This window comes from Mya arenaria, chromosome 7 (genome assembly GCF_026914265.1).
Source record: "Mya arenaria isolate MELC-2E11 chromosome 7, ASM2691426v1".
Classification (NCBI taxonomy): domain Eukaryota; kingdom Metazoa; phylum Mollusca; class Bivalvia; order Myida; family Myidae; genus Mya; species Mya arenaria.
The window spans coordinates 17,400,702-17,428,173 of NC_069128.1; the positions used below are offsets into that span (position 1 = coordinate 17,400,702).

Here is a 27,472-nt window from a genome sequence, read left to right on the forward strand (position 1 = left end):
TAATCACAACACCCCCGGCAGTTTTGAGAGTGTCGAGTTCAATCTACCATACACACTCCCCCGTATTGGATCCGCCCCTGGATCCTCCACCCCATCCAACCCATTCAAACCCCACCCCTTGGAAACCCCTAAACACTGGAAGACACTCACCCCAGGCCATATGGTTCGAGCTCAGATGGAAGACAGAATGTCTGCTATGACAAGAAAAACCGCCGCTTCAAAAATGTCTGTTGCAACAACAAAAAGGTTATATTTTGGTGTTGTCATGGAAACACCGGAGGAAATGATGGTATCCAAGAAAACGCTTGTTGCTAAGGAGAGTAATGGCTCTATGGATACTGAAGATAAAATGTCAAGGGCAGAAATACAATTTGGAACTCCAACTGATTCTGCGAAAGACACCAAGGTTGCTGAAAATAGCCCTACTCTTGAAAATCTAAATGTTACTGGGCCTGCAATTGCATCTCTTGAAGATGAGGAACCTGTTCACGTCAATGAAGACTTTGTTAAGATTACTGAGGACAATGTAAACACACTGGAGGCTGAAATCAATTCTCCGAGGTATTCAGTAACTATTGTCTGTGTTGTAAAATGTGTTGTAAACACAGATACTCTATTTTGTACATGCACTTACATTGTATTACTCCTGACCTCATTGAGTCTTGTATTGCATAATTATTCTAAAGATCAGTAGTTATTAAGTTATTTGACTTATTAAGCTGCTTTTTAGGTATTAAGTTAACATGTAATTAAAGTCATGGATTATACACCTGAGGCCAAAACAGTGTTGACATCCAAAAATTAATGGTGATTTTATTTTATATTTATCAGACTATTATCGGTTTTATAATGAAATAAAATGTCGGCCATGTTTCATAGGGACATTAACCTTGTGAAATAAGAATGAAATAGAAGTCATTCATACAACAAATGTTTCAGATTTGCAGTTTTAAATGATCTCAGTGCTATGGAAATAAGGTACACATGCGGACATGTTAGCTTTTGCTTGAATTTTGGCTTCAAAGCTTTGGTAAGGGAGCTAAGGGAAACTCGATATTGCCTTTGTTTTTTCGTTTGAAGTTATTTCAAATATTGTTTTAAAAAGGGATTCTTGCAAGTTTGATGATGAAAAAGGTAATGACTTTGCAGTGGATTTAAGACAGTTTGTTGTTCGTATTTGAATCAGCTTAAAAAAATGCTTCATATTTTGGCTAAAAAGAGACACAGGTGGAAAGTTCTCCGTTCTGGAGTCATAAGAATCATAGTTCGTGTGATATTTCATCTTAGTCGATTTAATTTATGATGTGGTATTTCATCATGCTTTGTGTGTTATATCTACCTATTTTTATGTGGTATTTCATCATATTTTATGTGATATATCTACATAGTTTTATGTGGTATTTCATCCTATTTTATCTCATATATATCTCAATAGTTTTATGTGGTATTTCGTCATATTTTATGTCATTATAATATCTACATAGTTTTATGTGTTATTTCAACATATTTTATGTGATATATCATTAATATTTCATCTGATATATCATCAAATCTTGAAACATGCCATGTTGCACAAATTTTGTGTATAATATAGAGAGGAAGAGGGGGAGGCATTTGATTCAACACATGAACACAAGAGCGAGTTGACCATTGCTGGAACTGATAAGCCTAGGAAGGCTAAAGAGTAAATTCACCATTGTTTTAAAGTTAATTTATTGTCCTGATAGCACAACTCCTGGCTTGTTTTATGTTGTCCAGTGGGGGTGGGGGGAGGGGGGGGGGGAAACCTTCTGGTCTAGAAAGAGTAAAATCATATGCCATATTGTTGTAAATTTATCAAGAACTCAAACATATACAGGCCTTGTTTTGGGTTGCAACTTAAGCCTTAATGACGTAAGAGTACAATCTTGATCAAACCATGACTGCTGCCCCCATACTTATATTATGTGCCCTTGTAATGTATGATCTCTTTTCTAGAATGTATTTTGTTTTTTCTTGTTAAACACAGATATCTCTCAATGTTTATAAACTGCACACTTTTATAAAAAAAATTGTTTACATGAAAATCAAAAACTTCCAGATCCTTTCAAACATTTTGACATGCAGTGTCACTGTTTGTATGAATAAGCTCCACTGTTGTACTAATCTGTGTTGTTAATTTCATCAAATGCTGATGTCAACCAAAATATTTTTCCAACTCTCTACCTTGTATGTCCTAATTTTTGCATTTGTTAATGTCTTGGTCAATACAATTATAGTATATGGTCACAAGATTGTGAGAGCATTTTTTTCACTTTGTCCTTTTAATGTCAGATTGTCTTTTAATCTTGTTCAAATTGCCATCTATATGTTTTTGGCCTTTCAATGAAAGGACAATTTCTACCACTCACTTAAACATAATTATGTCCTTTCAATTTAAGGACAATTTCTGCCATTGACTTAATCATACCCACTTAATAATGAGACCTTTCAATGTAATGACAATTTCTGCCACTGACTTAATGATGTGGCCTTCCAATATGATGGCAATTTGCTGCCACTGAATTATAATGGGGTCTTTCAATGTGATGGCAATTTCTACCACTGACTTAATAATGGGGACTTCCAATATGATGGCAATTTGCTGCCACTGACTTAATGCTGGGGCCTTTCAGTATGACGGCAATTTCTGCCACTGACTTAATATTGTGGCCATTCAATGAAGGCAATTTCTGCCACTGACTCAATCATGTGGCCTTTCAATAAGATGGCAATTTCTTCCACTGACTCAATCATGTGGCCTTTCAATAAGATGGCAATTTCTACCACTGACTCAATCATGTGGCCTTTCAATAAGATGGCAATTTCTTCCACTGACTCAATCATGTGGCCTTTCAATAAGATGGCAATTTCTTCCACTGACTTAATAATGTGGCCTTTCAATGTGATGGCAATTTCTGCCACTGACTTAATAATGTGGCCTATCAATATGATGGCAATTTCTTCCACTGACACAATCATGTGGCCTTTCAATATGATGGCAATTTCTGCCACTGACTCAATCATGCGGCCTTTGAATATGATGACAATTTCTTCCACTGACTAAATTAAGTGACCTTTCAATATGATGGCAATTTCTTCCACTGACTAAATAATGTGGCCTTTCAATGTGATGGCAATTTCTGCCACTGACTCAATCATGTGGCCTTTTAATGTGATGGCAATCACTGCCACTGGTTTAATTATGTGGGCTTTCAATATGATGGCAATTTCTTCCACTGCCTTAATCATGTGGTCTTTCAATATGATGGCAATTTTTTCCACCGACTCAATCATGTGGTCTTTCAATATGATGGCAATTTCTTCCACCGACTCAATCATGTGGTCTTTCAATATGATGGCAATTTCTTCCACCGACTCAATCATATGGTCTTTCAATATGATGGCAATTTCTTCCACCGACTCAATCATGTGGTCTTTCAATATGATGGCAATTTCTTCCACTGACTCATTTCAATATGATGGCAATTTCTGCCACTGACTCAATCATGTGGCCTTTGAATATGATGGCAATATCTGCCACTGACTCAGTCATGTGGCTTTTCAATATGATGGCAATTTCTTCCACGGACTCAATCATGTGGTCTTTCAATATGATGGCAATTTCTTCCACTGACTCATTTCAATATGATGGCAATTTCTGCCACTGACTCAATCATGTGGCCTTTGAATATGATGGCAATATCTGCCACTGACTCAATCATGTGGCCTGTGCAAGGACATTTTTTGCCATCACGACTTATGTATGTGGCTTTAATAATGCAAGAACAATTTCTGCAACAGATTTTATCATGTGACCTTTGATTGTAAGGACAGTTTCTGCCACTGACTTAATGAATGACATAAACGTATTCTTTTGTGATGCAATGTTTAACAAGAGGGAATTATTCTTTTAATCTCAACACTGATTATTTGTTTTTCAATTTTTTAAATCTGTAAATCTCCATTGCATAGATAAGACATATCTGAGACTGTTGTATAGATAACAATAATAAAGATACAGGATTTGTTTCAACACTTGTATTCAAGATGTAATCCTAACAGCCGAAGTATTGGCAGTTAATTGACACAGTACTTTGTTCAATCGCTCTTTGTCTTTTTATATCTCCTATTTGTTTAACTTACTGAAATGTTTAATTGTTTGATAAAGATTAAGATAAGATTATGAACTGAAAGCAGGTCTTAAATGTGTATCCTGTTTGAAATGTTGACCCATTTTTGAAGTCCTCTTTTTTGTTGTACTTTGTTTTTAAAACACAAATGCTATAGTACTTGCTTGGAAATTGGATAGAAATGTTGTGCATTCTTAAAAAACTTCTTATTTGCAATTAATTAATATTGTGTAAAGTGTTTTCCAATTATTCCAAACTGTGTACAAAATTAATGTGTGCAAAACTGTGTATAAATGATTACACAAGTGTTTCATTGTGTGGAAATAATTACACATGTGCTAAATTATTTGAAAATAATTACACTTCAGTAAAATTGTGTATAAAAGATTGCACATGTGCAAAATTGTGTGGAAATAATTACATATAATATGTGTGTTAATCAATTATTACGAGCATGAGCAAATATTAATGGTGCTACAGATAGTTTTGCTATTTGAGCTAAGGTAAAATTGGTTCAGTGGAACTGGTGTAGTGTTTTATTGTATCAGAAGCACAAGCTTGATTTGTCAGCAGAAACAAAATGTCGTTTGCATCCAGTGACGATGCACCCTTCACCATTAAGCTATGGTAAGAACAATTTATTAAGAAGGTGTTTAATTTTATGATACTTGCATGTAATAAAGTTTTAGCTGGTCAAGGTAAAGCATTTAGTATGGGTGTCTAATTTGTCTTCGTGGTATTCATGCAAATAAACTTTTGACTAAAATGTTGAAGATATTCAAATGAAACTTAGAACACTTGTTGCCTAGCTACAATACTCATATGTGAAGCAAGGCCCATAATTCTCAGTGTGTCTCTATACCTTGTGAAAAAAAAATGCTTTATTGGAAGGCAATATTTTGTTTCAAATGAAGGCTTTTAACAAAGATAACTTTACTATTTTAAATGAAACATAGCATAGTCAAAGCTGCTTACGGAGCCCCTCCTTTGGTCTTTTTTCTTTAAACACAAACCTTTTCACATAACTGTCGCCTGATGGAGCACTCTCAAAACATTATTTTGGACACAGGTTTGTCGAGGTCTTTGAGAAAAGTAATCACCTAATTTAACTCCGGAAATAAAACAAAGAGTCTTTAAGCTGCATAGACTTGGTTCATTTAAAGTGGTGAAGAAAAAGAAAAGTTATCTTTCTTTAAAGTCATCACATACATGCCATATCCCCAGCGGGGGTGAAATCCCCCGGAATTTCCATCCATACCCGCTAAGTCCCCCGGCGGGGAACGAATATCCCCTAGAATTAAAAAATCATTCGAAGCAAAGTATTTCCTTTCCATGTGACGTCATTTATCATGTGGTATACACACACTAATCATCAGGAATAGCAGGTTATAAAGTTTAACTTGAGGTCACATGTCACTTAATCTTATAGGTCATATAACACTAAATGGAATAGAATGAGTTCATATGCAGTCCTTTCTCGTGACTGTCCCATACTGTTAACCATAATATTATGTCACACTATATTTAATATATAATGTATGTACATTGTATATAATATTGTATGTTTGGATTCTTTTTTCAGGGCTAAAAGTTCAATAAAGTGTATATGCAAACCATTTCACCTTAAGATTATACTAGAACTTGTTTTTATATAAACCCTAGTAAATAATTAGTATTTAATTTGCATGCAATGTGTTATATATTATCATATATTACTGTATAATGATAATGTAGTTTATAAAGTTTTGACACATGATTTCTTCCAGGCAATTTGTTACTATATTCAGCAAGAATAGACATCAGGGCATTAAATAAATTTTGAACAAAAGTATAGCAATCCATTTTTTTATCTTTTCCTGATTTAAGGTTCACCCCAAAAGACCCATTGATGTACCATTACTATGACAACAGACAGGCTGCTCAAGGGGCGCAATACAGTAAACCACGTCAAGGTCTGTGTAAAGGTTACTTCCCTTAGATAGCTAATAATTTTAACCCAATTCCAAGTTGTTCATAAGTGATTACTTCCCTTTGATGGATGATTGTCATTTTCATCTCTTCTAATGACTTTAATTGTTATAGAAAAATAGTCAAGAGCATTTTAATTGCATCTACAGAATCTGAAAATGTTGTACTAAGATATTAGCAGCAGCAGCCAGTTTTATAAAACTGGTTAATTCTTTGGTTTTGTCAAAGTTGGCCAAATGTTAATTGATTGGTCAATATTTATCCAATAGTTACTATCATATCTCTTATAATAACCTGTTGAGAACTTATCAAGGATTTAAACAGATTTGTGCTTATTCTACTAAAAAATATATTGTCATTAACTTAAAAAAAAATGTGATAAAATAGCATATCATGTGTATTGATTGTTTAGGTCTTTGTTAAGTAATGAAGCTTTTTATATTATCATTGTTACTTTTAAATCTCTACTAATGATACTAGTTGTTTAATGGAAACACTTATTAATCTGCATTGTTTGTACTAAAATTTGAGACAATGTATTAGCTGTACTTTATCTGAATATATGAGCAACAAGTTCATGTTTAAAGGTACACAACCATGTCATTAATGACATTGTTAACATTAACAAATTTCTGTTTTATCTGCCTAATGTTTAGTATGCAATGGCAGATATCATTTTGTTTTACCTTAAATACATCCATATCTTAAGATTTAAAGGGACTAGAGCCCAGATGGTCCCAAAATCAGCAAACATAGTATTTCCTCAATACAAACCTATTATTGTCAATACTAGCTTGTACTGAGGCCTATAATATGCCACTTTACATGGTAAAATAATATGATATTGTTGTATCAGCTAGCATAATGTTTTCCTAGTTAATAGTGTGTATATTTAGCATATGAAAGTCATGTGATTAGTACAGATACATATACTGATGCTGTTATTAAATTTACATGGTAGACAAAACCAGTAAAGTTCAAGTTTAAGAAAAATACGCAGGAGTTACATGTGTCGTAAGCAATGTGATACATTAAACATGAGTAAGTAAGAATCAATGGGCTGTACACAACGATATCAATTTCATGTAAGTTTTTGACAAGTTTCTTTTTTATTTGCATTTGTATCATTTAGTGTCTAGTCCCTTGAAATCAAAATAAGTTTGCATTAAAGTACGTGAAAGCGATACAGCAGCTCTCATTACTGAAAATTTGTAAATCTCTGTTCTCTCCTTACAGGCTACACATTTGCAATTTGCAAAAAGACCCCAATTTCCCTGATGTTTATCCCGTTGTTTGTAATTATAGGTAAATTTAGAATCCCGTAGATGAGGGCAATTAGGTCCACATCCATATTATTTTTTTCATAAAATTTGTGAAAAATTATGTATCATTTATTTTCACTTTGTTGTAGACTGATTTGCTTGGTTTTCGTTTGTTTAGCCCATCTGTTTTTCAATGTTCAACAAAAATGCTGAGCCTTGGCATCTATGTCATTGGCAGGGGCTGATTTCTCAAAAGTGCTTAAACCTGTTATAACACAATTGAAGTTATCTGTCTGATCATCATGAAAAACTATGTTTTATTTACCTAAAAACAGGTTAAAGTAAGAAATTTTGTTGAATAAAATACGCTACTCAATATTAAGCTTAAGAAGTTTCGAGAAGCCAGGGCCAGGTGATGGCAGCGTGTAATAAGTTTAACCGTGACCATTATAACTGAAAAAAATATGCAAGATAAGGCCTACCACAGTTATTTTAAAAAAAAAAACCCAAGTAACTGGCTGCTGTAGAACAATCCAAGACACAAAATTTAATTACAAGAAAATATAGGGTTGACCAATGCCTTGTCTCACAAAATTGAGTATTGATACATGACCCTGAGGTCAAGATGGAATAAGGCTACAAACAACCAATTTACATAGTTCCACAGGCAATGATTTTTCCACTGAAAACTATCAGTTTTTGCAATACAGTGTCAAATTATGTTAAGCTCTATGCAAAAAGGCCACCAGTCCTGTTTCTTCTCTTTCATTCAACTTTAATAAAATATTGATACTTAAACACAAGCACTCTTTTCTGTATTCACATCCGGATCTTTGTCAACGGTGGCCAGATAACTGTGGTTTTGAGCCATATTCAAATGAAACTTGGTACCAGAGAGAATTCACGCTTGTACAGCAAGGTCCATAACTCTGACTTTAATATAATTGTTGAGTTATGCCCCTTTTTGGACTGAAAAATCACTTTCAAGCATGCAGGCGTTGGCTGACTTTTAAGTTTAGAGGACAGTATATGTTCACTGATAAACTTTTTTGGCATTAAAGATGATGATTTTTTTTTACAACTTAGTTTCAGTAAATCACTTTAGTGTATTTTTGCCTGTGTCATATATATTCTACCGTCCTGAACACAGTGATTTACAGTAATATTGATATCTTTATTTAGTTTTTAGAAAATATTTTGCTGTGCTGGGTGATGTGAAATGCTTTTTTTGTGTAAATTATGATATTTTTTTTATTAAAATTCCCCTATGACTGTTTCTTATAACTTTCACAACACTGCACAAGTTTATTGACCGAAGAAAACCTAAATTCCCCAGAGGTCTGATTTAACATCAATAAATGTATTGATAATAAGATTATTCAGATTATGATTTCTGTTTGGCACATGCGCAAATATAGTAAGTTATTTTTGATACACAATTTTATATTTAGTACAGAAGGATATTTATTTAAGTGTGTAGGTTAAAACTGATGTGAGTACTAAATAATTTCATTATGATAATTATTATGTCCATGTGTTAAATTCTATGATTTCAAATTTAAAAAAAAACAACATAAAAAAACAACTTATGTCATTATCATGTGTTTGTGCGATTTTATTGTGATTATTGAGATTTAAAACTAAAGTACGAAAAAATACAAAAATTGTGCACTCGGAACAATAAAACATTTTGAGCTTGTCTGCTTTTTGAAAAGCAAAGTTGAGGTATTATCATAGTCTTAGTGTTGGCAGCGGAAGTAGTGTCAGCGACACTTAGTGTCAAATAGTGTTGTCGGCGGCATTGTGTCGTAACTTGAAATTTAAAAAAAACATAGGAATAACTATTTAATTAAAAAATATTCAAACGAAACTTGGTACATGTGTTGCTAAAGACAATACACACATGTGTAGCAAGGTACATAACTCTGGCAATTATTGAATTATACCCCTTGTTTGACAATAAAAAAAGCAGACAAGTCTTTGATGTCTCTGTGGTGCTCTTTTAAAATCAGAACAGAACATTTATTGTAAACTTGAACATATACACTCTATCGTTGTTACAATAACATGAACACATGGCATGGCAATAACAGGTAAATGCTTGACACCATTGCTACTACAGCAGCCCTTTCCTGTTTCTTGAATATTAAGTTATTTCTTTTAAAATATCAGTCACTTATTTAAAATTAAATCAGTGTTGTTTTGACCACATTCCCCTCCGGAAAAAGCATATATATTTGCCCTTACCAAGAGGAAAAAAATCCCTTTTATTGACCTCTTAACATTTGGTAAATGAAACAATTTAGTGCAATTCATGAATATGTCGATAGGTTTGTTGAATATATGGTTTGACAACAGCTTGAATATTATATGAATTATGTTAGTATTTTTCTCCTTTTTGTCAAAATGACGCTATATTTCCTCTATCAATGGGCCTGGTCCCCATTCCCTTTCAAGGGGAAAAACACATTGTATATCTGAATAAGGCTGATCAGCTTTCTTTTATTTCATGGTTTGCATTTATTTTTCCTCATTCTTATTATGTTTTCACTCTATTCAATCAATATTTGATTACGCCAATAATCATGTTTGACCTTCTGTTTGAGTGATTTTAGAACACAATCCTGTATTTTCCAGTAGCTGTGTGTACAATTCTGTAGAATAAATAATTCACCACGCCTAGCAATCACCATATTCTCCATGTTTTCCTTATATCTCAATAGATTATCAGAAATCAATCATTCCCTCTGATTAGGAAAAGTCAATCAGTTCAATATCAGGAATTATCAGATGATCATAATGGAATTTTGGCTTAATGTCATGTAAGTTGGAATCTTCTACAAAACTGAGTTTGAGCCAGGTATTTTTGTTTTTAATGTTTATTTTATAATAAGAAAAAAAGTTCCATTTATCTAGATGCAAAAGATACAAAACCCTTGATTTGTAAGATGATTTTTCAATACATTTATTGCAATACACAATTTTAAGCCCAATTTTTATAGGAAGCTGAGATTAAGGAGGAAAAATCACTTTTGCACAATCATTATATATGTCAATAATTCATTACTGCAAGGAATTGACAAGATACAATCATAATTTTGTACTTCTCATCTTTTTTCCACTTTCTCTCTTATTAACTTACATGTGTGTTTTTCTATTGCAGAAGAAGAGGAGATTGAACAGAGAGACTCAGATTTCCACACGTTGTCCAACGTCACCAGCAGTCGGGTACGAAGCTTGATTAATTTTCTTATGCCACAATTAATAAAAAGTTTGTTTAGCCTTACACGGCCGACTCAACAATAAACGGGTGACCTGGAAGCCTCTCTGGTTGTTATAAGTTATTATTTTCTTTTACTTATCAATATGGAGTTGAGGGGTTATGAAGTAAATAAAGAAATCCAAGATTATAACATTAAAATCTTAACTTCTTACGTACATGTAACGTTCATTGTACCAACCCCTAAATATGTAGGTCCAGGAAGGTCAAACAAAGCATTTTCTAATTGTGGCTTAACCTCCTCTGTTTTTAATTTCAAGGAAAGTTGATGTACAGTACTGTCATAGCTTAGCTGTTGTCCATGTAAGTTAATTTCAGCATGACACAAAAAAAAGCAATCATGTTTATTAAGATAAATGAAGTGAAGCATGCTCCTTAACTCTTGCTGAACTATTTGTCCAGTTCTTTCCCTTGATTGGCAGGGAATAGTAGCCAAGTGTCTTAAAGCTCTAGTTTTATCATTGGTAAAGGTCAATAAAGGTCATGTTCAGGAGGAAAAGCAAATGCAGATTTACTTAAATATTATGCATCCCAATTCTTTAATTATCAAATTCTAAAGGTGATTTTTAAATCCTTTTTACCAGTGTTACCTAAATTTGAGAAGCAAGGCTCAAGGTTCATGGGCCAGAGTGAGACTGCTTTATTGAAGGTTAAGGTCTCATGCATAGGGTTGACCCTCTTGCAATTCTGCAAAAAATGATAATAAGAATCATCTATCATATTCTCACTGATTTTTTTGTGATTTATTTGCTTATCTGTGCTTCTTAAGATTATTTAGCTGATCTGTTGTTTTTTGGACTAAAAATTGTATACTATTCAATACTGGTCTAAATGAGATCTACGATCGATGTAGCTAATCCGATCGGGCGATATAAATAACAGACATCTACAGTTAATATGGAATCAAAGATGTATGACCTTAAGATTGACTTAAGTTGCATATTGAATAACACTCCTGATTACCTTGGTGTTGCCACCCATGGCGCTGTGGTCGTTCTAAAATCTTAAGCCAAGACCATAACTCAAAACAATGTTTAAGATGATCAAATAAAACAATGCACACAATCATGTTTAAAAATTCCTATAATTTTGGCTTTAATAGGCATTGAGTTGTTTGTCCTTTTCGACTGAAAACCACAAACCAGTGTTGGTCTTTTGGCTCTATATGCAGCACATCCTGTTGAGGGTTCATTTCTGGTTTAAGTCAATTTTTTTATCAAGGCATTTGGGATGCGATGGGGTCAAGCCATAATGCAGCCAATGGGCGAGGCAGACCTTATTAACTCTAAAACAACATCCAGCAGTTGAGAGGCTCAATACATTTAAGGAACATGCCACATGATTATATAAGCATGAACTGTAATGCATTAAAGGGACTAGACACCAGATAAAACAACTGCAAGAAAAAAAGAAAATTGTCAAAAACTTACATAAAATTGATATTGTTGAGTGAATTGCATTGAATCTTTTAAATTACTGATGAATCACATGGCTTATGACACATGTATGTTTTAAAATTTCATACATGTCATATCCCCCGGAGGGAGAAAAAATCCCCCGGAATTTCGACCCATCCCCCGGTCTCCCGGAGGGGGATGATAATCCCCAGGAATTAAAAAGAAAGTTGTACTATAATTTTTATCCAATCAGAGAGGATTTAAAAAATTAAAGAGTTCTTCAAAACATGTGTCATTGTCATCAAAAGTCATCAAAAGGATTAATAATTTAAAGGTGACAGTAAATTATTCGGTAAAGAAAAGGATTAAAATAACTAATAGACAATGCTGTTCTTTGTTATGCCTCACTTAAATGTTTACATACATGACATTGACCTTCATCGCAAATATCGGAAAATAACAGAACTTCAGAAGAGAAACTGAAAGTAGACAATTCAGATGAAATGACTTTTATTTATTTATTATGGTGGTGATGTTTTTTTTATTTTTTGATGAATGCCAAAAGAAGATATGTTTATGAACTTAAACAATAAATTATGCATTTGCTTTTAATCAAAAGCAAACAAATTTGACTATTTGGGAATTGAAATGAAAAATATTGATAATTCATTCCATTCTCTCTATTAGTCTGAAAGTCATCATTTATGATCATAGGCAGCAGATTTTGTATCCAATTTTAGAGGAAGGTAAGCCCATTAAATTGTCTCTGAAACATATTTTTCTATGAAGTATTCTATTTTGCAAGTGAGTGCTTTTATTATGCAATATGGCTGTGTCTCATAAAAATATAGATGAAGTGCTGGAAAAAGGGGTAGACAAGGTGAATTGGCATGTGCGCCATGTCTGTAGTGCTACATTGTGATGATGAAAATCCCCTGGTATGTGACCCAAATCCCCTTAAATTCTGGACATAAACCCGGGAGCCTTTCAAAATTATGGCAATTTGTTTTTTTCGTACTTGCGTCTTAAAATACTTCGAAATTTTGCCACATTAGATCTGCTAAATATCCCCCCTGAATACTACCAAAATCCCCCTGAATTTTCAGCCTTTTGAACAAATCCCCTTGAATGGTCTCCAGAAAATATGGCATGTAAGAAATTTTGCATATTTTTAGAGAATTTACTGGATTTGTCTACCATGTAATACCCAGTTAATTGAAAAATAGTGTTGGTATATTATGTATCTGTACTAATCATGTGACTTTCACATGCTTAATAATAATACACACTATAAACCATTTTACGCTATTTTTAAATGGGTAAACTCAGCTGAGACAGCAACAAAATTTTAAACATGTAAAATGATGTATTATCGGCTTCATACCTAGCTCATATTGACAATTCTAGTCTTCTTTTGAGGAAATACTGTATTTGTCGATTTTGGAACCTTCCGCTGTTTAGTCGCTTTAAACATCGGTTCCCTTGAGATTTCAGCTCGGACCCCGGCGTCCTCGAGCAATCGCAGTTTTACTGTACTGTATTTGCCGATTTTAAAACCATCTGGTGTTTAGTCCCTTTAATGTTTAAACTGATATCTAATATGCATGTACTGGTATTTAAATTTTAAAATACAAAAAACGTTTGTAATAGATATTGCTCTTGTTAACCTGAAATTAAGTTTATTTTTTCTAGTTATGAAACGGTGCATGAAAACAAGAGCAAATATCCATTTAAACTCACAGTGCATTAAATAGACCTTTGGTTGTAAATTATTCATTAAAGGCATATTGTTTTCATTGCCATTGTATAGAGTCACTGTCTGTGATAATTGTTTAGGTAAGAGATAGGTACTGTTTTAGTTATTAATTGAATTTAATTGTGTTCATTGAAAATATCAATGTCCAGATTATGAATGCGATATCTGAATTGTTTGGTTGAGTTATGGTAAACTGTTCTTGTACTGAATGATTTCACTTGTAATTTAAGCCTTGAACCTTTTAAACGGGGGCTTTTCCCTTTTTTGAATGATTATGCAAAATAAAAAAGAAGTTTTTTAATTAAGAGTGTGTCAAAATTGTCGTCAAAAATTGTGGAAAAATAACTCAATTGCTAAATTAATTCAAAATCATATTTTTAAAAATGCCACACAACATAACAGAATGGACTTTCATTAAGTTTTAGGACTACAAAATTAAATGCAAATTCAAAAAAAAAAAATGCAAAATGGATGAGTTGTTTATAATAGAACAATTTTGGATTAATTCTTGGTGTGAAGAAAAGTCCTGGGAACTCTTAATATAAAAGAGAGACTGATATTGACATCAAAACAGAACCAAATTGCAAAATGGCTGATGTGAAGACTGTGTATTCAACTCAGTCAAACAAGGACTCTGGGATTAGTTTAATGAGACTTTCTGCAAAGACGTTCAAAACGTCTAAATCTCATTTATCAAAAGCAGACAGCGTTAGAACTAGGAATATCCCGAAATCCCTGAAAAGTCAATATTCAGGGGAGAGTATTACGTCTTACCTATCCCGCGGGAGTTTGCAAAGTCGGGGCACATGTAATACGGTTAACACGGGAATCAGTGGGAAAACAGCTGAAAGTCGGGAACGTGAGACAATAATGGGGGTTTTGCCGCGTATCCGAGTATATAACAAAATGAAGGAGAACAAAAGATTGGAACGCGATCCTTTGTATAACAGCAGTGACCAGCTTGTGTTTTATGATAAATTCGGCAAACAGGTATTTTTTAAGCTGTCTGTTTCTAATTACATTAATAGATTTGGCGAACAGGAATTCATAAGCTATCTGTTCCCAAGTACTTGATAGATTTGGCAAACAGGAATTGAAAAGATATCCTTTTATAACTGCAGTGATCAGCTTGCGTTTTACGATCACTTTTACAAACAGGTATTCGTAAGCTGTTTGTTTGATATTTTAAAGAGATAAAGTAAAAAATACTGATATAGCCATGGTGTTGTTGGTCACCAGGCTGTTGAATGTGTCATGAAAAAAACATTTAGCTCAAGATGGTTCAGGTATCTGCCCCTTGACCGACTTAAACAAAAGAACATTTCTCAATATATGACAGTTGAACTTGGTAAAACTAAAAAATTAGTATTTATCAAAAAATAAAATTGTACAAAATTGCAAGTTGAAAAAGTATTTTGTCAAGGTAAATAGGCAGGAAACAATATGTTTTCATTTCACTGTGGAAAAATGTCAGATCAATATGTCGATATTGGATTCGACCATGGATTTGCTTTTACGAAAATTTGTTGTTTTTTTTCAGCTAAAAATGCAAAATATTGTCTTATTGGTGATGAAAGTAAATGCTTAATAAGCACAATAACATTTTATAGAAAGAGTTTTAACATTTATCAAAACCTCTAAATCTTAACTGGCTTAAACAACTTATTTGAATTAGCCAAAAAAACAAACATTTTTTTGTAATAAATTGAATTTTGATAAAAGAAAAATGGTTTATTGTGATTTATCATAAAGATAGTTCCAATATAAAGTATACACACTCTTAAAGAAGTTACTATTATGCAAATCAAAAGAAAAATAGTGAGCTTAGCTTAATCCTGTTATATTGAGGGAATAAAGAAGTTTTGAGGAATTGGGGCCAGAGCACCACAGGAAAGTGAGTGCAGGAGATGATCAATTTGCATCTGATAAGGGACTGGAGTAAAAAGATTCTAAGTGACATTAAATATCAAAACAGATGGAACATTTTTTATTTCATCCATCTTCTTATATTATGCTGGATGCTGATTGGCTACAGAAAGGGTGATGAAGGATAGTAGCTAATACTGATGTCTCATTTTCAGATCACAGACCGATTGAGTGGATACGATTCTGGGATTTCGAAGGACATGTCAGAATTCAGTCAAGGTCGTGCCGTAAGACAAGGTATGATAGGTTTTATTGTCTTTCAGGAGCATAGCTAGTCCAAATTATTTGAAGGCTGACCTATCTAGTTGACTTACTCCCTCAGTCACCACCTTGGGCTCCCCCCTCTCCCCCTCAATTTTTAAGCTTTTCTATTTCTCAACAAGCCTTTACTTTAGCATGATGTCATCTTTGTGCAAATCTTCAACTTAGGTTATAACTCAAAAACCATCCATGAAGACTTGGTACACATATTGCCAAAAACAATATGTATAGGAAAGTCTTTAGCTTTAATACTCATCATCATGAAATGCCCCTTGTTAAAACCACAGACAACCCTTGCCGATCTCACCATGGCCATCAAGTCTGTAAGGGGCGTAGGGAAGGCTCAGCTTGCTTGGGGATCTTGGGCATAACTCCAATTTGATTTTTTTAAAATCATTTTAGATGTATGGAAGCTGGAAATACCATTTCAGATATTATGTGCTGGTCCGGGCATGGAGTTATAAATATGCCAGTGTCTTAGATAAGTTTTAGGATGTTAAATTTTGAACAACAATATGTGGTGTTATTACAAGAAAATAAAACTGGAACCAAGCGACAGGTTTTGGTACTTTCAGGCATTTAATCCACGCATTTATTGATGTGCTAAATTCATAAATTGAGAATACATGCAGCCGGCTTGGTGATTTTCTTTTTGGACAACGATTGTTTGATAACTGTTCATCCTTAAACTTTGAATCTTCACTCTAACTGAAGATTAATAGCAGATTAATTAATTATTTATTTATAAATACATGTGAGAGCAGTATAGGTGTCCACTTCTCTTTTTAGAGGTCATTCATGGTGCACGCCCTTTTAGCCTGTCAAAAGGACACCAGTAATGCTTCCTAACCAGGAAATTCCTTTGAGCATTATATTTATCAACTGATAGTTGTATTTACAATATCAAGCTAAAGACTATTGTAAGAAATGAACTCAAATTTATAATACGGTAATTATCCCATGTTGATTGCATTTACAGGACACCCCGGAGCACCTCTCTCTCCTGTGAAATCTGAGTCTGGCAGTCCTAGACCCATGTCGCGGCCTCGTACACCACAAGGTAATGGAAATCAAAACTGTTATCTGAAATTCAACAGAACAAATTATGCACAATGACATCATCATGTATAATTATGTTTGCCTTGAATTACATCACATTGTTGAAATTCACAATGTTTACACTCAGATGGTTTTCACAAAAACAAAACAAAATCAATATTGTCTACTGGTATAATATTTGTGTAGGAAATAATTTTGTTATTTTTAGCTCGTCTGTTTTTCGAAGAAAAAAAGTCGAGTTATTGTGATAGCCTTGGCGTCGTCGGCGTCGTCTGCGTCTGCGTCTGCGTCGTCGTCCAAAAACTTTAACCTTACCTCATAACTCAAAAACCGTTCAACATTTTCACATTAAACTTGCTACACGTGTTCCTATTAACACTATGCATGTTTATAGCAGGTCATATAATTTTGCCTTTAATTAATATTGAGTTATCCCCCCTTTTCGACTTGGAATTACAGACGAGCGTTGGCACCCACTCCGCGGTGCTCTTGTTTTACCTTCTTTTTCCAACTTGCTGTCGTTTTTTGAGATCACCCCTCAAAATTTGCTAATTGGTCCAATAATAGATGTTTTGATATAGCCTTTTGTTTTTATTCATTTTGAGATCACCCCTAGCTAGGTTAGCTAACTAATGGTGCATTTTATCCATTTATTACAGACTGGCGAAAGTTCTTTGAGATGGTCCCTTATGCAGCTGAGCGACGTCAGATGGAGCAAATCCGACGAGAAATGATACAAGGAAAGCTGAAACCATCGACGCTGCCCCCCATTTCATACTTTGCAGAGAACTTGCCAATGTTGCCAGGTGAAGCAGGAACGCGCCTTCTGCAGACAGTCAGGGTCGGAGAGAAGGTATAAAAAGTGTTTTTGGACTATGATAAGCCATATTCCCTTTATACAAGCTTGAAATAAACAAAATAGAATATAAGAGATCTCCATTTGAGATATGTGTATATGTAAAACTGTGTTGAAATTGCATGTGTTTTGTCCATTTCTTAAGATGCATATAAATATTATGAGTGACATGAAGTTTTTCCCCAATAATACTGTACATTGGAAAATGGTTTAATTTTGCATGGTCATTTTTTCAGTTCTTCTTGGTTTTTAGCAAATTCATAAGATTCAAAATGAGAGATGGTAGATTGAATATTTTGCAATGTTTTGAATAGCAACCTGAGTGATTTGTGAGAAAACAAGGTGGAATGAAAACAGCAACCATATAGGATTTCATTTCAATGTGAATATCAGAAGATCCTTGCATGGCCCTAATTTCTCAAAAAATCCTAAACATAACTCAAATAAGTACCTTATTTGATTTAGCAAAATTACTTCTTTAATATGATTTTTAAAACAAAAAGTAGTTTATCTTATTTATCTCAAATATTATTTACTTGACAAGCATTTAAAACTCTGTAAAAAACGAATATATACCCAATAAAAAAATGTTTGCAGAGCTTGATCCTATTATGAGGTACGTAAAATGTTTTGAGAAAATGGGGCCTGTCAGCATCACCTGTGATAGCCTTGAAAAAATCATGTTTTATTATTAGGTTGCGGCCCCAGGCGATGGAAGACACAGGATTGAGTCAGTTCCTGGAAAACTGGCTGTACATACGCAGAATGAGTATGTTAATTTAATTTATTAAAAGCTCAGTGAAATACTGTGATTAGAAATTTATATACAGTCGAAATTCGTTGGCTTCATATACCAGAGACTGGCCAAAACACTTCAAGCCTCGCGAAAAATTGAGTCATCGGGAATGCTTTCATAGAGAAAAAATAATAAATTGGTCCTAATTGCTTCACATCAAGTTTTAGTCAACAAGGAAATCAAGCCAAGTAATATTCAGCCAACATGATTAGACTGTAAATAGATATTAATTGAAAACAAAAAATCATTATGGTATTCAAACCTCGAAGAAGTTCCTAATTTCAATGAAGAGTTATTTGGTTCAATCCCCACAAGGGGCATATTTTCTTGACCACTCAAAATCGACACCAGTGCTGATTTCTAAACAGGAAATTGACTTGGAGATGGATTCATATCTACTTCAAGGGCTTTGAAAGTAGAGCTTAATCCAGAAGTATTTTAATTAACTAAAACAAAAAGTTTTGTATTGCATATTCAAAATATATACAGAAGAGTGGCTGCGGCCTTTCATTTTCATGGCTCAGAAAATTTTACCAATGATGATGTGATTCGAGTTCAGATTCTCCTGATTATGCTACATTGTATATATTTCCCTGTTAAACAAATGCATATTTTTCTGTCATACAGGGATGCAGGCCTGTCTAACTATGGCATTCTTCAGATGCAGTGGACAACGGGTGTGCCGACACTAAAAGACCACACCCAACCTCCGCAGAGGATACCTAAACACCGTAACCAGGGCATGATACATGCCTTACATGAACAGACTCGAGCTGACAGGTATTGTCTCTTTTTGTTTTGCATTATATTGCCCTACTCCCATACCCTGCATTCCTAAACTCCGCAACTAGAGCATGTTACACCCTTTACAAGAACAGACTTGGGCTGACAGATATTGTTTCTATTGTTTGCAACATATCGGTCTACTCCCACACCCTGCATCCCCAAATATCACAACCAGGGCATGATAGACCCTTTGAAAGAACAGACTTGGGCTGACTGGTATTGCTTCTTTTGTTTGCCACACATCACTCTACATGGCAACCAGGGCATTTTGCTTACCATTAAAATTTAAGAAGAAATGTCAAAACTGCAATAACTTTTATGTATTTTATGTCATTCAGCAAGCAAATTATTATTGTCCTATACCGCCGATTAATACTACGCTGTGCTTTGTTGTGTACCATGGGCAATTTGGCAAGGTAAATATCATAATCATGAATAATTAATGAGGCAGTTTCATTTAATCCGCAAAGTACCAGATGCTTAACTGTTGAAAAATATTCTGGCCAATTCATTGGAAGAAGAGTTGTCTCTCCTGCCTCATGCATATTCATTAAAATGAGATTTTGTCAGTCATTTGTCCCACGGTATGTATGAAGTGAACGGAAGAAAGTATCGTGGTTGCCGACGATGGCAAATTTTATGGAGTAATGCACAACATTTAATTTTTAGCTCACCTGAGCACGAAGTGCTCAAGATGAGCTATTGCGATCGCCCTGTGTCTGTCGTCCATCATAGTCGTCCGTCATAGTCGTCCGTCGTCAACAATTTGACGGTTAACACGATAGAGGTCACAATTTGGGCACCATCTTAATGAAACTTGGTCAGAATGTTACCCTCAATAAAATCTTGGACGAGATCGATATTGGGTCATCTGGGGTTAAAAACTAGGTCACCATGTGAAATTAAAGGAAAAGCTTGTTAACACTATAGAGGTCACATTTATGACTGTATCTTCAGGAAATTTGGTCAGAATGTTAATATTAATAATCTCTAGGTCAAGATCGAATCTGGTCATGGGCGGTCAAAAACTAGGTCACCAGGTCAAATTGAAGGAAAAGCTTGTTAGCACTCTAGAGGTCTCATTTATGACTGTATCTTCATAAAAGTTGGTCGGAAAATTTATATTAATAATCTTTCAGCCAAGTATAAATCTGGTTCATGAGCGGTCAAAAACTAGGTCACCAGGTAAAATCATAGGAAAAGCTTGTTAGCACTCTAGAGGTCACATTTATGACTGTATGTTCATAAAACTTAGTCAGAATGTATATATTGATTAGCTCTAGGCCAAGTTCGAATCTTGGTCATCTGGGGTCAAAAACTAGGTCACCAGGTCAAATTGAAGGAAAATCTTGTTAACACTCTAGAGGTCTCATTTATGACTCATCATGAAAGTTGGTCAGAATGTTTACATTTATTATCTCTAAGTCAAGTTTAAAACTGGGTCATGTGCGGTCAAAAACTAGGTCATCAGGTCAAATCATAGGAAAAGCTTGTTAGCACTCTAGAGGTCACATTTATGCCTGTATCATCGGGAATCTTGGTCAGAATGTTTATATTGATTACCTCTAGGCCAAGTTCGAATCGGGGTCATGTGCAGTCAAAAACTAGGTCACCAGGTCAAATTTAAGAAAAAAAATGGTTAACACTCTAGAGGTCACATTTATAACTGTATCTTAATGACAGTTGGTCAGAATGTTTATATTAGTAATCTCTAAGTCAAGTTTAAATCTAGGTCAATTGTGGTCAAAAACTAGTCATTCGGTCAAATCATAGGAAAAGCTTGTTAGCACTCTAGAGGTGACATTTATGACTGTATGTTCATGAAACTTAGTCAGAATGTTTATATTGATAAGCTCTAGGCCAAGTTTGAATCTGGGTCATGTGCGGTCAAAAACTAGGTCACCAGGTTAAATTTAAGGAAAAGTTAGTTAACACTCTAGAGGTCACATTTAAAACTGTGTCTTCATAAAAGTTGGTCAGAATGTATATATTAATAATCTCTAAGTCAAGTTTGAATCAGGGTCATGTGTGGTCAAAAACTAGGTCATTAGGTCAAATCATAGGAAAAGCTTGTTAACACTCTAGAGGTCACAATTATGACTGTATGTTCATGAAACTTAGTCAGAATGTATATATTGATTAGCTCTAGGCCAAGTTTGAATCTGTGTCATGTGCGGTCAAAAACTAGGTCACCAGGTCAAAAAACAGGAAAAGCATGTTAACACTTTAGAGGCCACATTTATGACCATATGTTAATGGAACTTGATCAGAATGTTATTCTTGATGATCTTCATTGGATCAGGTGAGCGATACATGGCCTTCAGGGCCCTCTTGTTTTACATTATCATCAATTATCATCAATTACATGATACAAAAAGAAGTTTATTTGTGGATTAATATATGTTAATGTACTTAAATTATATTTTTTTTGATTTTCAGACCTGACAGTGAGCAGGAACTCCATTTTCCACATTTAAAAGGAGCCTCACCTTCATTGACCAATCAGATTGCAGGAAACCAGTATGAGTGGGAATTCCCCCTCCCACCACCTCCTGCCAAGGATTCCCGCACAAATAACCCATCAGTAAAGAAAGACCATGAGAGCTATTGTAAATACTACCATTTAGTGAAGAAAAAGATGCATTTGTACACATCAGTAAGTATTATCAACTGATATATCAACATACATTACATCAGTCATCGAAATTAGACTTATAGATGTACGAGCCTGAATTATTTTGCTTGGCATCAATTTGAGCAAGCCCGGGTCATTTTACCAGTGCAGGGCTTGTGGGCTAGTGTTATTTTCGACCACTGATAAATATGACATTATCTTTATGGATTCGTCTAGTTTTTAGCTATACTAAAATAAATTAAAAAAAGATGTTGAAGATTATTAAAATTAAACCTGGTACATATGTTCAGCTTTAAGAATTCACATATGTATCAAGTCCAATCACTCTGGCTAAAATTATTGTCCAGTTATGCCCCTTTATTCGCTTAAAGATAAGCATTTTTGCATTTATTTCCATTCTCTTGTTTTAGCACTAAAGTGATGATATAATCAAATCACATGAGGTTTAAGGTGAATATGTTTTAATAGACCTCATGACCAGTTTTCATAGTTTAGAATTTTTTTACCTCTTATCTGAGTATTTTTCTTAACATATCTTGCTATAGTTTGATTCATGATCATTTATCATATGTTTAATACAAACTGTCTCTCTATTTTAATCTTTGAAAATTTGTTGTTTATTCAATGCCTTTTCGTTTGTTACTCTAGAAACTAGGGTTTATTCCTGCTTTAATATCTGCTGAAAAAGCGAGACCTGGTTCCAAGGTATTTGAGGATAAATGTAACAGCATGAACAAAGCAATTGATATCTTGTCAAGTCATGATGATATTTCAATTGAATTTAATACATTACCTTATGAAGTGATGAACATTAACAGCATGGTTTTAGAACATGAAAAAGTTCTTTAAAATTCATTAACAAAAGTCTGACTAGAGTGAGAGTGGTCTAGTTGTATTGGTGTCCAATTCTTTACTAAGATGTCATATATAATATATATATATAAGCCCCAACAGGCCACTACACACTATGAGATTGTTTGTTAGCTCCCCACCAGTCTGACTAGGGTGAGAGTGGTCTAGTGGTATTGGTGTCCACCTCTCTGCCAAGAGGTAATGGGTTTGAGCTCCACCAGGGTAAGAGTTGTTTTATGGTATTGGTGTCCACCTCTCAGCCAAGAGGTAATAGGTTTGAGCTCCACCTGGGTGAGAGTTGTCTTATGGTAGTGGTGTCCACCTCTCAGCCAAGAGGTAATAGGTTTGAGCCTCACCAGGGTAAAAGTTGTCTTATGGTATTGGATGAGAGTGATAAAGAGGTAAAGGTGTCTGCCTCTCACCAAAGAAGTTGTGTATTTTATCCCCACCAGGGTGGAAGGTGGTCTTCTGGTATGAGTGTCCGTCGCTCACCTAAGAGACCATGGGTTTGATCCCCACAAGGACACAACTGGTCAAGTGGTAGTCAGTGTCCTGCTCTCACCCAAGAGGTAATGGGTTTGAGCTCCACCAGGGTGAGAGTTGTCTTAGGTTGAGAGTGGTTTAGGGTGAAATACCCAAGAGGTTGTGTGTTTGAGTCTTACCAGGGTAAGGTGTCTGCCTCTGTCACAAAAGGTCGTGGGTTTGAGCCCTACAAGGCTAAGAGTGGTCTAGTGGTATGGCGTCCACCACTCACCCTAGATTTCATGGGTTTTAGCCCCACCAGGACATAAGGGCACTCATTCTTATTTCTACCCCAAAAATAGAACATTTGTTGTAAAATGAAAGAATAACATTTTCATACTACATACATTTTAAATGATCACTATAAACACACAAATGAATGGGCTGTTCTTGTTTGAAGGTGTCAAAGTACATGAAAAATATTCAGACCACCAATAAAATATACCGTGAAGTGAAAGACAGAGGTACATAGGTATTGTAAAAGATGATCACCACCAAATATAGTATGCACAAAATATTTGTTGTTATATGAGATGAGAAATAAGAAATGTTAAATTTTTTATGTGTATTTTTTTATGGCTGAGTCTGTTTTTTTCTAAACGTGAATCTGAAATAAATGATAATATTTATTAGAATAAAAGGCTTCTTCGTAAACACATAATCACCTCCTATAATAGTTTGCACAAAATATTTGTTGTTACATAAGATGAAAAAGATTGTCAAAATCATAATGTAAGGTGTATTTATTCTTTAATGGCTAAGCACTTTTTTTGAAAAACTTTGATCTTAATGATAATATTTATTTAAGTTAAAGGCTTCTTTGTAAAACTCATTCACTTCCTAATATATATAGTATGCATAAAATTTGTTGTATAAAAGATGAAAAATAAGAAATATAAAATTTTTACTGTGTATATTTTTTTTTATGGCTGAGCAATTTTATGGAAAACTTTAATCTTAATGATGATATAAATTTTAATAAAAGGCTTTTATTTTAGAAAGTATATTTATGATTTGAAATGTATTTTTTTAATCCTAAATTTTAATTATAATATTCATTAGAATATATTCTATTAAAATCTTCTACTTTTGAAAGAATATCTATACTTTGAAAGGTATCATTTATCATTCAAACTTATACAGAACATCATAGGTTCATTATAATGCATTTTTATTAGAATAATTCCTAAACAAGCATGGATATTGTAAAAATATGTAGTATAGATCATAAGTCAAAACACTGCTATTAACTTGCATGTGCTTGTATTTTATTGCATGTGAAATACACACACTTGGATTTGACAGTTGTATGAACTATACACAGTCGAAACCTGTTGGTTTGATATTGCTTGGCTCGATTTCCTTGTTGGCTCCAACTTGATTTATTCAAAGGACCAATTTTGTTTTTCTCTTTGTAAGCATTGGCTCCATATTCCCCAGACTCAAAGTATTTTTCCAGTCGCTGCGATATCAAGTCAACAGGATTCGACTGTACTTGACTTTGGTTAATTTTACTTTTAAGTGGTCTTTTGATGATGCACTCCATCTTATTTGGGAGTAAGATTGTACCTTTATCTTATGAATTACAAATACAAAAAAAGATACAAATGTTTTCATTAAATTGGCTTAATTCTCAATGTAATTCTAAGCGCTCCAACATGTCGAAGGGAAGATTAAAGTACATAAAAATATTCAGGTACCATGTTTAATCTAAAGAAATTCAGAATTTTGTTGTTATTTTTTCAGCAAGGAAAGGAAAAAACCAAACACCTCCCAGAAGTGTTTGTCAAGCGTCTTCGTGAAGGAGATCAGGGTCAACAGGGGTCAAGGACACGGTCGCCAGGGAAACAGAAGTCCCTCACAAAAACTGACCTTGGTTCAACACTCTTTCCTCCCATCAAACTTGGTCAAATAGTGAACATTTACTGATGTTTTAAATTAAGAAAGAATTTCTCTTAATTTTATTATATAACTATTTTTCTTCTGATTTCTGTTATTTCAATAAAATTTGGTGCCTAAGTTGCTACTTTCTTTAGATATGTGTCCTTACAAAATTTGTGGATTTTTTTTACCTGTGAAATTTATTGACCATTTATGACAAAATAGGTCTATCAGTAAACACTTGCTGATTTTTACCTCTGAAATGTACTGATTTCTTCGGTGTCGAACTTGATAAATTGGTCACCATTTACCACTGTTTGATATTTCATGTTTACTCTTTATATCAGACTTGGTCATGAAGGGATTATTTCCTGTTGTGAATTAATAATTAGGGATTGGATGTTAAAATAATTTTAGCTATCCTTAAATATAGTTTCTTGGTTTATTTCTGTAAAATTTTGCATTTTTAAGCAAATGAACATAAAAACACAAGGCAACAAAACTGGAGTAAAGACGAAAAATGTTATTTGATATAGTTCCAAAATCATCCTTTTATGTATAGTAACCTTGTGTAGTTTGCAAAAAAAGAACAATATTATTAACTATAAATATAATCAATTATAAAATGTAAGTGATCAATTGTGGTATGAACAAAATTATCTGTTTAGTTTTTCCCAATGAGATATATATAAAAGCGTAGCAATATTGATATGTATATAAAAATATATATATATATAGTTAACTATTTACCTTATGAGGCCAGTGATAAAATTATGCTTTAAAGGTGTTATTTATACATATATTATATATATTACAGAATTGTCTCCCTTGCTCACCAATTTGATAGAATAAGTTGTTAAGATATAAATTTCTCAACAGATCATGGCGTAAATTATCACTAAATAGGATGATAGTCTAAGTCAAGGATCCGAGCCCCCTTTGTAATTAAGGGATGATTTGTTGTAAACAAATGTAGCTGACACGCTCATAACCTGGTCAGCCTCCATTTAACTGCGGCTGACCATCTTCTTTTGAATGTGTAATGCTTTAGATATCATTTATTGTTGTTACACACCAACTTCGTTGGTACTATATTATTCACATTTGGGTATACCTAATTCAAGGATGAGGGTAAATTTCCCCTTTAGGTTTCTAAATTCCTCTTTAAACTGCATTGGGATACTGTGAGGTCAAGTTATAATGTAGCCAATAGGCATGTGTAGACCTTATAAACTCTTCCTGCATTTCTCATTTCATTTATTGATAAACAATTTAACTGGGTATGTACAAAAATTCAGTCGAGCCCTGTTTGCTCGAATCAGCTTGGCTAGTACTGGATGTAAAGTACCGATATCTTTATACTATATGTAAGCATTCCAGGTTGGCTCGAATTTTTCAAAGCTCAAAGTATTTTGGCCGGTCCCTAGGATATCGAGCTATTGAGGTTCGACTGTATGTACATTTAGAAATCTCATTTTGAATGCAACTTCTGACTGCCTTATATGGATATAAGATGATACAAACTGAGTTTTTTTTATAAAAATGAAAATTGTATATTCCATTATGGCATATAGCTATAAATATCTGTGTCTCTTGTTCGGTGCCTATTAGGCCTACGTCATTTGTCTCTAAACAGGGTCTTTGTTAAATGTTTGACTTCTGGGTTTGTCCCTGTAGTTTTTGTTATAATATTAAATAAAATAAAATGGACACCAATAAGTAAGTTAAGTTACACATAAACATTTTACTTTATATAAAAAAGTAATTATATGTTCTGATATTTAATTATGATAAAAATATCCTATGTATTTTTGGTTATTGTGATACCATTTTACATTTTAGTTGTCTGTTGAAAATAAACCCTTGATCAAGGTGTATTTTTGGAAGTATTGTGATATATTTTATTTTTCATTAATTTATAATTCTGCAACTATATTTTTGTTAAGCATTGTTACTTGTGAACATGTTGTTGACTCAAATAAATTAATACAATGACAATTTGTGTGTTATTTTATACACTTGTTTTATTAGCTCCTCTGTATCATCATTACTTTGGCGTTGTTGATGTTGTGCTGCTGACATCA

General features: G+C 33.8%; 1 protein-coding gene across 1 annotated transcript in view; it reads left to right on the top strand.

Annotated features, from left to right (window-relative positions):
• The window catches only part of LOC128240971 (uncharacterized), a 94,645-nt gene extending 67,336 nt beyond the window's left edge, over positions 1-27,309 (top strand). Inside the window, exons 43-54 of the mRNA XM_052957958.1 lie at positions 6,018-6,103; positions 7,356-7,424; positions 10,545-10,609; positions 15,896-15,986; positions 16,993-17,061; positions 17,720-17,913; positions 18,612-18,685; positions 19,340-19,492; positions 21,068-21,094; positions 21,938-22,154; positions 22,782-22,838; positions 25,254-27,309. Coding sequence (XP_052813918.1) covers positions 6,018-6,103; positions 7,356-7,424; positions 10,545-10,609; positions 15,896-15,986; positions 16,993-17,061; positions 17,720-17,913; positions 18,612-18,685; positions 19,340-19,492; positions 21,068-21,094; positions 21,938-22,154; positions 22,782-22,838; positions 25,254-25,436 — 1,285 coding nt within the window. The 3' untranslated portion in view covers positions 25,437-27,309. The remainder of the gene's footprint in view (positions 1-6,017; positions 6,104-7,355; positions 7,425-10,544; positions 10,610-15,895; positions 15,987-16,992; positions 17,062-17,719; positions 17,914-18,611; positions 18,686-19,339; positions 19,493-21,067; positions 21,095-21,937; positions 22,155-22,781; positions 22,839-25,253) is intronic.
• Positions 27,310-27,472: the final 163 nt, after the last annotated feature.